The sequence below is a fragment of the Archocentrus centrarchus genome, chromosome 24 (assembly GCF_007364275.1).
Source record: "Archocentrus centrarchus isolate MPI-CPG fArcCen1 chromosome 24, fArcCen1, whole genome shotgun sequence".
Lineage (NCBI taxonomy): Eukaryota > Metazoa > Chordata > Actinopteri > Cichliformes > Cichlidae > Archocentrus > Archocentrus centrarchus.
Genome location: NC_044369.1, coordinates 26,531,035 through 26,543,309, shown reverse-complemented (window position 1 = coordinate 26,543,309; position 12,275 = coordinate 26,531,035). Strand labels below are relative to the sequence as shown.

Here is a 12,275-nt window from a genome sequence, read left to right as displayed (position 1 = left end):
GCAAATCAGCATACTCCACTGGCTAAAATTACAAATAAATTAAATGCTTGTGACAAATAAGAGAGGAGACCATTTATGGTCATTGTATAAACTGAAATAATTGTCTTGTCTTGCTTCCTCAGCACAGTGAGCCATTAAATTATATCAGTTATGATCTCAAAGAAAAATCCTTGAAAAGTGCACTTCCCCCAACAGAAAACATGTAAAAGAACAATTTGTACATAAACCTTTTACCTTGAACTGACCACAACAGAAATTTCAGTGACATTTGGCACCTTCAAACATTCAATTCTCAAGCTTTGTTAAAGCTGAACCTTGTGTGGCACAAAAGTGTGCAACCGTAGTCTCAGTTCAAGCCAGAAGTTTGCTCTTGAGGGACTGGACTTTCTTTGACAGCTTTGATGCATCCAGTTCCAAGAAAAGTTTTTGGAATACCTCAAAGGTGTACTTCAACTGCTTGGGATAGTCAAGATTCAGTGCATAGGTCAAGCCCAAGAGGAGACAGCAAGCCCTGGCAATATCTCCAAGTCCTCTGATGACTTCCATGCCCTCAATGACAACTCCAATTTCCTTTGGGCTGTCGCTTGTGGAGGCTATGTCCTTTGTGATCACAGTTATTGCCACTACAAGCTGTCCAAGTTCCTCCAAGTTCTCGGTGTCCTGCAACATGAAAATGTAATCAGTGCCATAGCATAAAACTTTATTTTTAAAGTAGCATATCAATCAAAAAAAAACTGCACAACACATCACAAAGATTTTTAATAAAGAGCTCTATGTCACCCATGTCAATGTAAGGGTGAATGACAAATTAAAGCAAAATTTTAAGTTCATGTTTATTTAGGGCCCTTATTCACTGTTCACTGATCACTCATGAAAACCAGAAGGAGTTGATCCACCAGCAGCCAACAACTTCAGTGCTACTTAGAATTGATTCAACAGACTGAAGCTGTTCTGGTAGGGCAAAAATTAAAGAGTACGAAAACAGTTTTGGTTACACATCACATACCAATGTACTTGACAGCCTCTAATCAAGGAATTACAATCCTTGAATTAGGTTAATGCAAATTAAGTTCACCTACACTGAACTCTTTGATGAGATGTTCCCCATGCTCTCCAAGTTATTCTATAAGGCACCGAAGGACAACCTCTCTGGCCGTCTCAACCGTAGGGCACGTGGAGTTCTGGAGAGGAATGCAACAACTGATAAGCCAATCATAAAAACAAAACAAAAAAATCACTGTAGATGTTCTATTAATTCGTAAATGTCAACACATAACACTTAGGGGACAATTCTGGTTTTGTACAACCTAGATCCTATTTTTGTGATTTTGGTCATCATGTTTTTAAATTCTGATAGTATTTTACTTGCCTGATTCACTATAGAGTTAAATATACATTTAGTGAATCCTTGAGTTCATGGCAGTATTTTTGTGTATGTGTGTGTTTCCTGTTCTTATAAATGGAGTCAGTGCAGTGTCATAATTCTGTTAGTTCTGATATTACACTGCTAAAAAACAAACTTCATTCCACAGCACCTTATTTTGAAGAGTTTGTGTGGTCCTTTTAGCTTTGTAATGTGTGGTGTCTGTGAAAGGTACTACATAAAAAAAACTTTACAATAATATCGAACACATGGTGATAAAATGATAACTGCTATCTTGAAATGGAGCCTAAAGTCAAATATATACTGACAGCACCTAAAATCCCAATCACTGTATAGAGCGGTTAACTTCATAACCACAAAACTCACAAATAGATAAATAAAGAATTATAATCATCATGATAAAATATTATCTAGACATGTACTTTCAAAATTTTATTAGATTTTGCCACCTTGAGTGTACAAAAAAAATGTTGCCTGGAAATCTTACGGAACAAAGCGGCTTTTAATTTTGAAAAGTATTGTACCTCCAGTGGTTCCATTATGATCTTCAGTCTTTGTCCAAGTGCTCCACCTTTAGCATGAAACAGCTTCAGTAGCTTGGGAGTGTGAAGGTCCAACCCAGACATAAATTTGGGTTCCAGTTGCACAGTGGTTATTCTCTGAAATTCAGCACTGATCTGAAACAAAAAGGCAACAAGACAGACAGTGGTATTACATCACTTCTCAGACAACTCATACAAGAGCTTTGGGAGGCACATCCAACACTTGTTGCTACTTTGACATCAAGAACTTGATCAAGTAAATTAGACAAAATTCTTTATAACTCCCTTACTAAATCATTGTCACATTTTAATTTCTTATCTGTTAACAGTAATTACAAAAGGAAACTCACTTGAGAACAATTAAACAGGGCAGGCCAGCGGTCCTTCATGGTTTGAACACTTGGACATTGATTGATGACTTCATGTCGTCTGAGGGCAAATGTTTTGCTCATTTTATCAGTGACTATCTTTTCGTTGTTCTTCTTCTTTGACTCAGTGACTAGGTCTTCCCTTGCTTGTTCCAAGCTGTGCTCATCTTCACCTGCTGGGTAGGGTGGGAGGTAATTGACCTCAGCTCTTCTTGCCTTTTTAACATTTTTAGCAGACTTTCTGTCATCAGGGCATTTATGTTTCAGAGAATTGCATGTAACATCTGGCATACCATAGCCTCTTAGCTTTGTTCTGTAGTTAGCCATTTTGTATTTAATGCTAGTCTGCCATCCACTGAGACCTGAAGAGCTCCCCGGATCCTTCAGACATGGGTGGGCCTTAATAAGTGCTTCAGCAATAGATAGAACTTGCAGGGATGATTGATAGGCAGTATATGTATAAATAGACTGAGCTAGCTTTTCAAGTATGTCTGACTTGATGTTTGGATAGGTCAGCAGTGTGCCATCTTTTTTGTAAACTTCATTGGCTCTTTCAAGAACAACTTCAGTTTCAACAGAGAAGTGTGGAATGATGAATTCAGCTGGCCATGGCTTCCTTTGTGGGCTTCTGTTTGGTGACAGGATGATTGTGCTTGCACAAGAATCACATGAGTCAGGGGAGTCCTGTGCAGTGGAACTTGTGGAGGCTGGAGTAAAGGATTGCTCTGAGGTCACACTTGCGTTGCAGCTTTCATTGTGTGGTACTGGATACAAATTGAGAATTACTGGTTCGATTGTCACAACCTTAATTGTGGCTTTGTGTTTAATTTGACCAGTGGAGTGGAGAGTAAAAAAGTCATCAAAATCTGGATCTAAATACTGCAGGCTGAAGTCATCGTTGATGTCTAATGTCTGCTTGACGGCCAAATTCAGCTCCTCAACAGTATCCGGTATTCCAGACAGAAGAGTCAGTTTCTCAATCCTGTGTCCAAAGATCACCCGGAGCATTGATGAATCCATGTCACGTGGCCTAGTGACAAAAAACAAAGGAAAAGAAAAAAAAAAAGAAAATTAAAAAATCCTGACACAAAAAGCTTATACCTCCATTATGCACCAAAGTTAGCTTAACCCTCTGAGAACGAGTGATTGGTGGACAGCCGACACTGTACAGTTTTTGATGGAAATGTAATTTAAAACGTGCAACAGATGTAGCGTTTCAGTGTAACCATGCGCTTTACTGCAAGACTGTAAGCTGTAAGTGGATAGACATCTGGAAGGCTGTGCTGATGAACAAGAATCATGTCCCGACAGCTTTCCAACAGAAAAGATCTAAGATGCTCCTGGTACCAAGCATTCAGTTTCTTCACAATGAAATAAAGGCCGTTTTCCAAGGTCAACATCTGTAAGATCTCGACAAAGTCTGGGAGCCCCCCTGTAGAACCATATGGCAAGATCATCCCAGCTGAGTACCTTGTTCCATGGTATGTCACAGTGTTAGACAACTGCACACTTAACAGCTGAGGAAACACTTTCTTAATGGTCTCCTGGATTTCAACATGCAGTACTTCCAAAGGCAAAGATGACACTTTACTGATCATCAGAGCAGGCTTTGGCATATTTCTTTGCCAACTGAAAGCCACTGACAGCTGATGTTTTGTTGAAAGAGACAGCAAGACATTCTTGAAATTGCTTGAGAACCTCACAACACGTTTAAAGAACCTATGTTTGGCCTCAAAGCGCATAGTCCATAATCCAACTAGAGGACCAAAGGCTTTTATGAGAGCTGGGTAATGCTCCAAAAAATGGTGTTTGGGTGTCAAGTTCAGCTGAGGGAAAAGTTCTTGCAATCTGTGACGATGCTCAGATATTTTCTGGTCAAGATAAGCAACACTTTCAGGGGAGTGTAGAGGGGCCACTGAGAATTCTACAATGTCCTTAAGGGTCATAAGAATTTGCCACGCTGGATCATCAATGGGTATCCTTGAGCCAATGATTAGTGGCAGTGACCTTATCAGTGCCCAGTTTTCGTGAGCATTTCCTCCTACAGTACCACGACTAGCAAAATTAACTGGGATGGACTGAGGGCGGTCAAGATCATCTGTAAACTTAAAAGGAAACTGCTTGATTAAGTTATTAAGTTCAGACAATGTAAAGTATTTGTTCTTAATGAAAGTATTAAGACAGTGTGCTAATTCTGAAGGCACAATGCCTTCAAAAAGGTCGTGGAGTATGTCAGGAGGGTAACCTCGAACAAAACTGAAGTACCTCAGCTTCTTTGTCAGTGGGCAAGCTTTCTTGACCCCATAGCAATGTGGCAAGGTCGGATCTTCTTCTACAGTTCTGAGATGCAAAATATGGGCTTCCTCTGTTCGAGGTGGAAATTCTCCACAGCGTACCTCCTTTTGAGAGTATTCAGAACGATGTCCTAAGCAGAACCTGCAAACGTAAGGACCTGTAAAGCTTTCAATAAGTCCACCAAGAGAATGCGCACCAAGATTGTCTGCTGCCACACAATATACTGTCCCTTTAATATTCTTTCCAGCACTGGCAACAAAAACTCCTTCTTGTTCCAAGACAGACAAATCTTTCAAAAGAGGCTCTAACACAATATCATAGCCAAATCTTTTAGCATCAACAGCCTTGCAGAGAATGGCCAAGTTTATTGCACAAAGTGTAGAGCGCAGTCCAGGTGGTATATTTGCTAAGACCCAATAAACAGCTGTGATCTTGTGTTTTTTACGTGATGTTCCCAATGGGTTGCAAACCTCGAAATCATCAATGTAGAGAATTAATGCTATTCTTGGTTCCTCTACAGCAAAAAATGGGTTTTGTTTGAAATATTCCCCATCTTGAAATGATTCATAATGAGTGGATGAGCTTGGTCTTTTTTTTAAAACTTCATGTGAAATATCCTTATTAGTCAATATATGCTGCCAGGTCTGAAGAAGGGGCACGTATTGGAAGCTGAGATTCTCCTGCGAATCAAGAACGTACTCCACTGGTTCGATAAATTCAAACTGTTCCTTGAAATATTTTCTTCTTTTATAAACAGAACCAAAGGGTCCATCTACTCCCAATGCTTTGCTTGTAGGATGTGACTTACAGAGCTCCTCTGCCAATTCAGTGACAATGTCTTCTTCCACAGCACAATTGTTCTTTTTCAAACTTGTTTCAACTAGCTGATAAATTACTGGAGCAGATACTGTGTATATAAAATGAAGCTCCTCCACCAAATCATCAATACATTTACCAGAAACGTTGTGCACACTTTCCAACTTCAAGAGAAGTAAGCCAATTCTTTGTTGTATTTCATTCGATATATCCACTGGAGGATTTATACAGGTATCCTCATAATCACTGTCACCTACATGATCAGCTTCATGTGGTAAAGTCTGGTGTTCACCAATGACATCTGGCTTTAAGTCTTCAAGTGAATGAGATCTGTGCTTTCTGCTTTTGTGCGAAAAAAATGTGACATATATATTTGTCTTAAATGTGCATCCAGCAAAAACACACTCTACGGTTTCATGACACCTCAGATGATTGCCAAGGTGTAGGAAATATTCTTTTTTAGTGGGATGTTTAGATGAGCAGATTAAACCTGAGAAACAGAGGACTACTTCTGGCCTTCTAGCTTCATCTTCTGGATGGTTTCTTGAAAGATGCGTGCGTAGGGCACTCAAAGTGTTAAAGGAGCACGGACAATCATGAACAAGACAAGGTACCGAATTTCCAGTTTCAAATGTCCTGTGCTGTAGTCTGTAATGGGTCAGAAGATCACCCCTTGTCGTTGCTCTGAATCCGCAGGTTTTACACTGCCATCTCATCTGGGGACATGTAAGAGAAACACAGTAATGTTAATGACAAAATGTGCCTTTCTGCTTAATTGCAGATAAAAACCATCCCTGTATCAATCACATGCATAGGCTGTATTGTAGGGCTGGTTGGTATATTAATATTTCCATCCGTTTGTTATATGTGCACTGACGACATCCAGCCTAGCAAGACGTTAAATTTTTACACAATTATAGCCTACATTCTAGATTTGAGAGTTTCTCCCAAAACAAAACTTATTAATTTGACTTCATTATTTACACCATTTTAAATATTTCATACTATTAATGAATTGTAAAGCCTAATCGTTGTACACTTGAACATGTGATTACTATAATATAACAAGTGACTGGCTAAATTTTTACTGAGTTTTATGCAAAGCTAGAACAAATTAATTTTAATAGGGAGGTTTTCATAGCAGGCATCACATCAGGCTGCATCACTTCACATCAGGCTTGCGCATTAACCTACTTTTATCTTTTATATTATTTCACCACCACCACCCCTGCCTGGCTGAAGTTCGCGAAACTTTTAAACTATCAAACCTGGCTGTGCTGGACACAAAACGAATAAAGATATGGTACCGCATTACTCCTCAAATGTTTTCAGAAGAATTGTATTGTACTGTTTCGCGTTTAAATGAGAAAATTGACGCAACCGTCGTGTTAGCTCGCCTCCCTGATACGACTTCTCGCGGCTGGCGGGAGATTAATAAACAGTAAACCTTAATAAAACTGAAGCTCTAAAACGTAACTGTTGATACACTGACTTAATGCGTTTTCAAGGTAACTTAACATTTATGTAAAAACAGCGAAAGAACAGAGAGAAGTGATAACGTTACCTGCGTGGTAAACGGTCCAACACAAAGAGGAAGTAAAGCTAACGGAAGTGCAGCAAGTAGAGTTTGGAACATAGATGCTCACTATACTTAGCCCTGATAATTTCCCGTTATGGAAAGGTGTCTAATCGTAACACAAACCCCAACATGCTTATCGGCAGGATTTAATAAGTACATACCGAGGACATATCACTAACATAAACGGAACATGGGCAACACGATAGCGGAAATACTAACCAATATCTTTCAAAATAAAAGCTTGTGCTATTGTCAGCAATACGAACGGTTCGAAACGCTACCACAGTACTAGCCTATATTAACATGGCTTAGCTAACAGAAGCCAGCTTTCTGCTGCTGGGTCTCTCTTTCTCTGTGACTGCTCATGTTGTATTATAATGCAGCATACACCATACCTATGCATTGTCCTCACCAGCCCAGTACAAACAAAACAAGTTTCCTTACCGTAGTCAACCAGATAGATGAGTAAAGAGGTAGAGGGTAACTCCCCGTCTGCATGTTTTGTGGCTATGTCTGCCAAATTCAAAAAGCGCGGTTAACAGGAAGTGCTTTGCAATTAAAAATTGACCAATTCCATTAAGTTGGATTTATTCAATTTTCTCTCTGTTTAGAATTACACAAACAGAAAGCTTATATTTGATTAACCCAGAATACGTCAGTTTTATTCAAGACATTTTTATTTTACCAAATTCATCAATTAAAACCTACATGGCCACAGAATCATTTATTACAGTGTACCTTTCATTCAGTCTGAGGTAGGCTTGGGTAGCATGGGAGGGTCTTTGGACCCTTACTGGATGCATGCCATGGCCGAGATTCAAACTCCCTATTGTTCCAAAGACGGTAACGTAATCGTTTCATTACATTCATTTGCATTTTGAAAAAAAAAAAAGAAAAGAAAAAAAAAAACAAACAGTTGGATTAACCAGTTAATCCAACATATTTAACACCAGTGTAGCAGGATCCATCCATCCATCCATGCTCTTCCGCTTATCATGTTGCAGGGGGGCTGGAGCCTATCCCAGCTGTCATGGGGGTAGGCTGGTCGCCAACCTGGCCGCCAGCCTGTCATAGGGCCAACACAAAGAGACAAACAACCATTCACACCTATGGGCAATTTCGAGTAGCCAGTTAACCTAACCACAGTAAGTGCATGTCTTTGGACTGTGGGAGGAAACCAGAGTACACGGAGGAAACCCACACAGACACAGGGAGAACATACAAACTCCACACAGAGAGAGGCCCGGTCCTCTGTGAGGCAGCAGTGCTAACCACCACGCCACCGTGCTGCCCTGAAGAATATGAATGTTTGTTTTTTTTTATTCAGATTATGTAATAAATGTGGAGTTCAGTGTGAAATACACCTGAAACATAATCATTACAGCCCTTTGTGATTACACAAACGTGCCCTACCACATAGCACAAAGTTGTACATGTTAAATAGACCATGATGCATTCTCTGCCTCAATAAGAACAATCAACAGGACAGTAATTATGGTTTCTACACACTCAGCCAGTGTGACAACATTTCTTTCAAGAAAGCTGACAGACAGGTGTGACCATGTGAGAACGTAGTCTGTTTGTAAAGGAGTGCTCTAAGATTATTATGCTCATCTGACAAAAGGCTTCTCAGAAGCTGGAAAACAACAAGAGGTAATCAAATTTGTTTTGAATTTCAAAGTTTTTCTTTTAACTTTTATAACTATTATTACTTCTTTTCTTTTTTTTTTTACTTCAGACTAACTGTAGAACGAGAATATTTACTGACTGATTATTACTGGTATAGAACAAACGCATGTGCAACATCACTAAATGAAACATAAATAACAATAAATACATGTTCTGGGTTTTTTTTTTATAAATACTACAGAACAGTGCACAATGAATAGATTTCATGATGTATTTATTGAGCATTAATTAATTTCTTCAGGGTTTTTATCTCTGTGTGTTTCACTTTCTGCTGTGCTGACAGTCAAAAGTGACTGTTTAATTTTTTTTTTCCACAGCTGTTGGGCCAAACGGTTTCATTACCATAATGAACCATAATGCTTTTTTAACACTTATTCCAGACTAAAATAACATTTAATGCCTCCCTCCACAAGTAACATATTACAGTTCATGCCAGTTAATGCAGTGTTCACTTAGTTTGTGTCACATAAGACAGTGTCTTCGTCTGAAAGTCTTGGATGAGAGATTTTGCTTTTTTGTTATACATAATAATAAGATGAATTTTCCTTGAAATACATTTGTTATTACTGGAGATTAATGTAATTTCAACACCCATTCATTACTCTTTAAGAATTAATTAATATACTATAACAACTGAGAATATTTACATTAACGCTCTAAGGTGGAAGTCATCATCGGTGATGACAACAACCGTCTGTGTAGATTCTCAGTCATCCAGGTCATGGTAGCAGCAAGAGCTTGAAAATGTTTTACCTCTTATCCAAGAGGCTTTTTCAGTGCACGGAAATGTCATTCCTTGTTTTCACCATGTGTGTAATTTGTGGGGGGGGGATAGGGGGGTTATGACCCCCCCCCCCCCCCAATAATCTGATCCAATCACTATAACCCCCCCCAATAAAGTCACATAATTTCGATTTACAAAAAACATCTTACGTGAATAACATGTTATTTTTCTTTATTCATTATCAATTTTAGGTAAACTACTAGCATGTTTAATCATTTGGTAATGTAACCCCCCCTCTCCCCACAAAAACTTGGTATCACCCAACCCGCTTTCTCTACCAAGCCGCAGCTTTCGCTTGTGGAAGCAGCTGCTGGGCAGCGGGTGTAGTTTGAAAAAATGAAGAGCACAACACCCCTTGTAAAAAAGCGGAAAAATAAAAATGAGGTAAATGTAAATGTATTGTTAGCTGATGATTTAATAACTATGCCGCTGTGTACCAGACACACCATGAATACCGGTTCAGGTATTTTAGCTCCATTAGACCTGCTCCTCCTAACCTGACAATGAGTCAAAGAAAAAGAAGATAAAAGTGGTTATTTGCACACATGCGGCACAGTACAATACCTGTAATATGTAATAAACTAAACTCATTAAACAAGTATATAGTTTTACTCAAGTGAACACACACATAACATTTTATGTATTTAGTTAGTAATGACTAATATTAGTACTGAAAACAGGACTGAAGATGAGAGTCCCAGAAAGGTCCAGGATGAGACTCGTTATATTTTAAACACATCAAGTTAAAACCTTTTTCTCTACAGAACTTTAATAGTTTAATAGTAAGATTGCATTAAACTCTCACATGCTCAGTGGAGAACAGACTGCTGTAAAATATTGTATTTATTATATTTGGCAGGCCAAATTAAAACAGTTTCTTTTAAAGTGGAATGAGGGGCTGCAAAATTGGTAGTAAAACAAAACAGGTTCATGAAAGATATTTGTTACTGTTGGAAGAAATGTGAAAAATGTAAGCCTTTTCTTAATTGTTGAAGGTGCAGAGTTAATACAAAGAAAGTTAAATAAATACATAGTAAAAGCATTACAATGTATTTCTAATACATTTCTAATTAACCCAAAATCTCCTGAATCCTTTCAGAAAAGTAAATGATTTAATAAATAAATAGGCAGAGAGCTTACTCCCCCCAATGTTGGACCCAAAGTTACACCCTTGGTTTTCACAACTGGGCTGATTTGATGACACACATGAGGGCACACGCCACTAGGGTTTAACTACCTGGGACTCTCCACCTTTTAGTTTTGGAACTGAAGAAAATTCTTGGATGAGAAAGGTCTTCAAAATATTTAAAGAAGTCCAGTCAGCTTTTCTCAGGCTCTTGAAATAACCAAAACCTTAACCCTAACCCTCTACTATCAGAACTCTTGTTGTTCTTTCAAGTCCTGGCAATCAGATGTCAAGGAAAGTCATTATTCTGACACTCTGTTTACATTTTTTTCTTCTAAGAAATATTGTTTTTGTCTCCAAAATATAGGGTTGGGGTTAAGGTGTGAATGAAACCTCAGAGGGGTAGCATACATTTGAAGGAACAATTAAGATTTTTAAGCAATTTAATGGCAGCAGTGTAATATTTTTTTAAAAAATGCAAAAATTAAACAGCATGGTATTTTCAGGGGTTTTACAAAAGGTTTCTCTTTCTGTATCAGACTTTCTGGCCTGTGGGAGTAGCTTGATGGAAATAAACTAAAGAGCACTGAGAACAGCAACAACAGAAAACTAGCATTTAAAAAACAGAAGTATAAGATAAGTATAAGGTTAACGCCATCTATCAAATGATAACGAAAAAATTAACGTGTAGAGGCTATAATATGATCCTTTTATTACCATTTCATTTTCTCAGTGATCTCAACTGTGACTTAATATTAACATTAAAGATGTGTATCATAAGTTACTGATTGCAGTCATCAGGTGTATATGTTACCTGTCAAACTGGTAATGTCAGTTTTCAGTAATATAATCATAATGTGACATAAAGATTTACTTAGCCACCCTGCAGCTTTTCACTGTCCTTCAATTATTGTCAGAGTGCAGCTACAACATGACATTTGCAAATCAGTAACTGAATATGAGAGAATAAATATGATCATGTATTCACTTTAATAAAAAAACAAACTGTTAAAGCTCCCCTTTGTAATTGTTTCTATGTATTCTTGAGGGCACTGTATGTCTGCTTATACAGCTAAATATGTTCAGATATGGCAAAAATATGCAGACATTCCATGGAGGAATGAATAGCACTGCTGCCTCATAGAATGAAGGTTTGAAATTAATTAGGTTGTTCAGGGACACCTCAGGAACCACCAAGGCTCAAGCCTGCCACCACGTGGAAACTGCTGGAATACCAGTGTAACTGTTCACAGTGAAGTGAGTTTTATTTTGCTATTGCAAGAACCCCTTGCTCCAAAATTGACACCTAATAAACAGCTAAACAACTGAAACTTGGACACAGCAGGATAATGATCCTAATCACACATTAAAACTGTTTATGGAGTGGCCTTCCCAAAGCCCCGACCTCAACCCCATCGAAAAATCTGTGCATTAAGCTTAAAAGCTCTGTGTGTGTCAGGAAACCAACCAATTTAAATGAACTAGTTGCTTCATGTTCATTATACAGACATAAAAGCAAGCCCAGAGCTCTCCAAATACCCAAACTGAGTCCACCCAGCACAACTAATGAATGCAGCATTGTTATGCTTCTGCTGGTACAATTTTCTCTTTTTGGTTCCAGGTCAGAATCTTATCTAGAATAGATTTAATGGCTTTAGCTTCACTTTAAAATGCTCCAATGGGATTCCTGGT

At 38.4% G+C, this 12,275-nt stretch overlaps 1 protein-coding gene across 1 annotated transcript; it reads right to left on the bottom strand.

The window, feature by feature from the left end:
- Nucleotides 1-1,118: 1,118 nt before the first annotated feature.
- On the bottom strand, nt 1,119-7,188 carry LOC115774657 (uncharacterized). Its single transcript, XM_030722015.1, has 5 exons — nt 6,970-7,188; nt 6,020-6,121; nt 2,277-3,324; nt 1,909-2,061; nt 1,119-1,181 (listed from the first exon to the last, which is right to left on the bottom strand). Exons 3-5 carry the CDS (start codon nt 3,312-3,314, stop codon nt 1,119-1,121), a joined length of 1,254 nt encoding a protein of 417 aa, XP_030577875.1. The 5' UTR covers nt 3,315-3,324; nt 6,020-6,121; nt 6,970-7,188.
- Nucleotides 7,189-12,275: the final 5,087 nt, after the last annotated feature.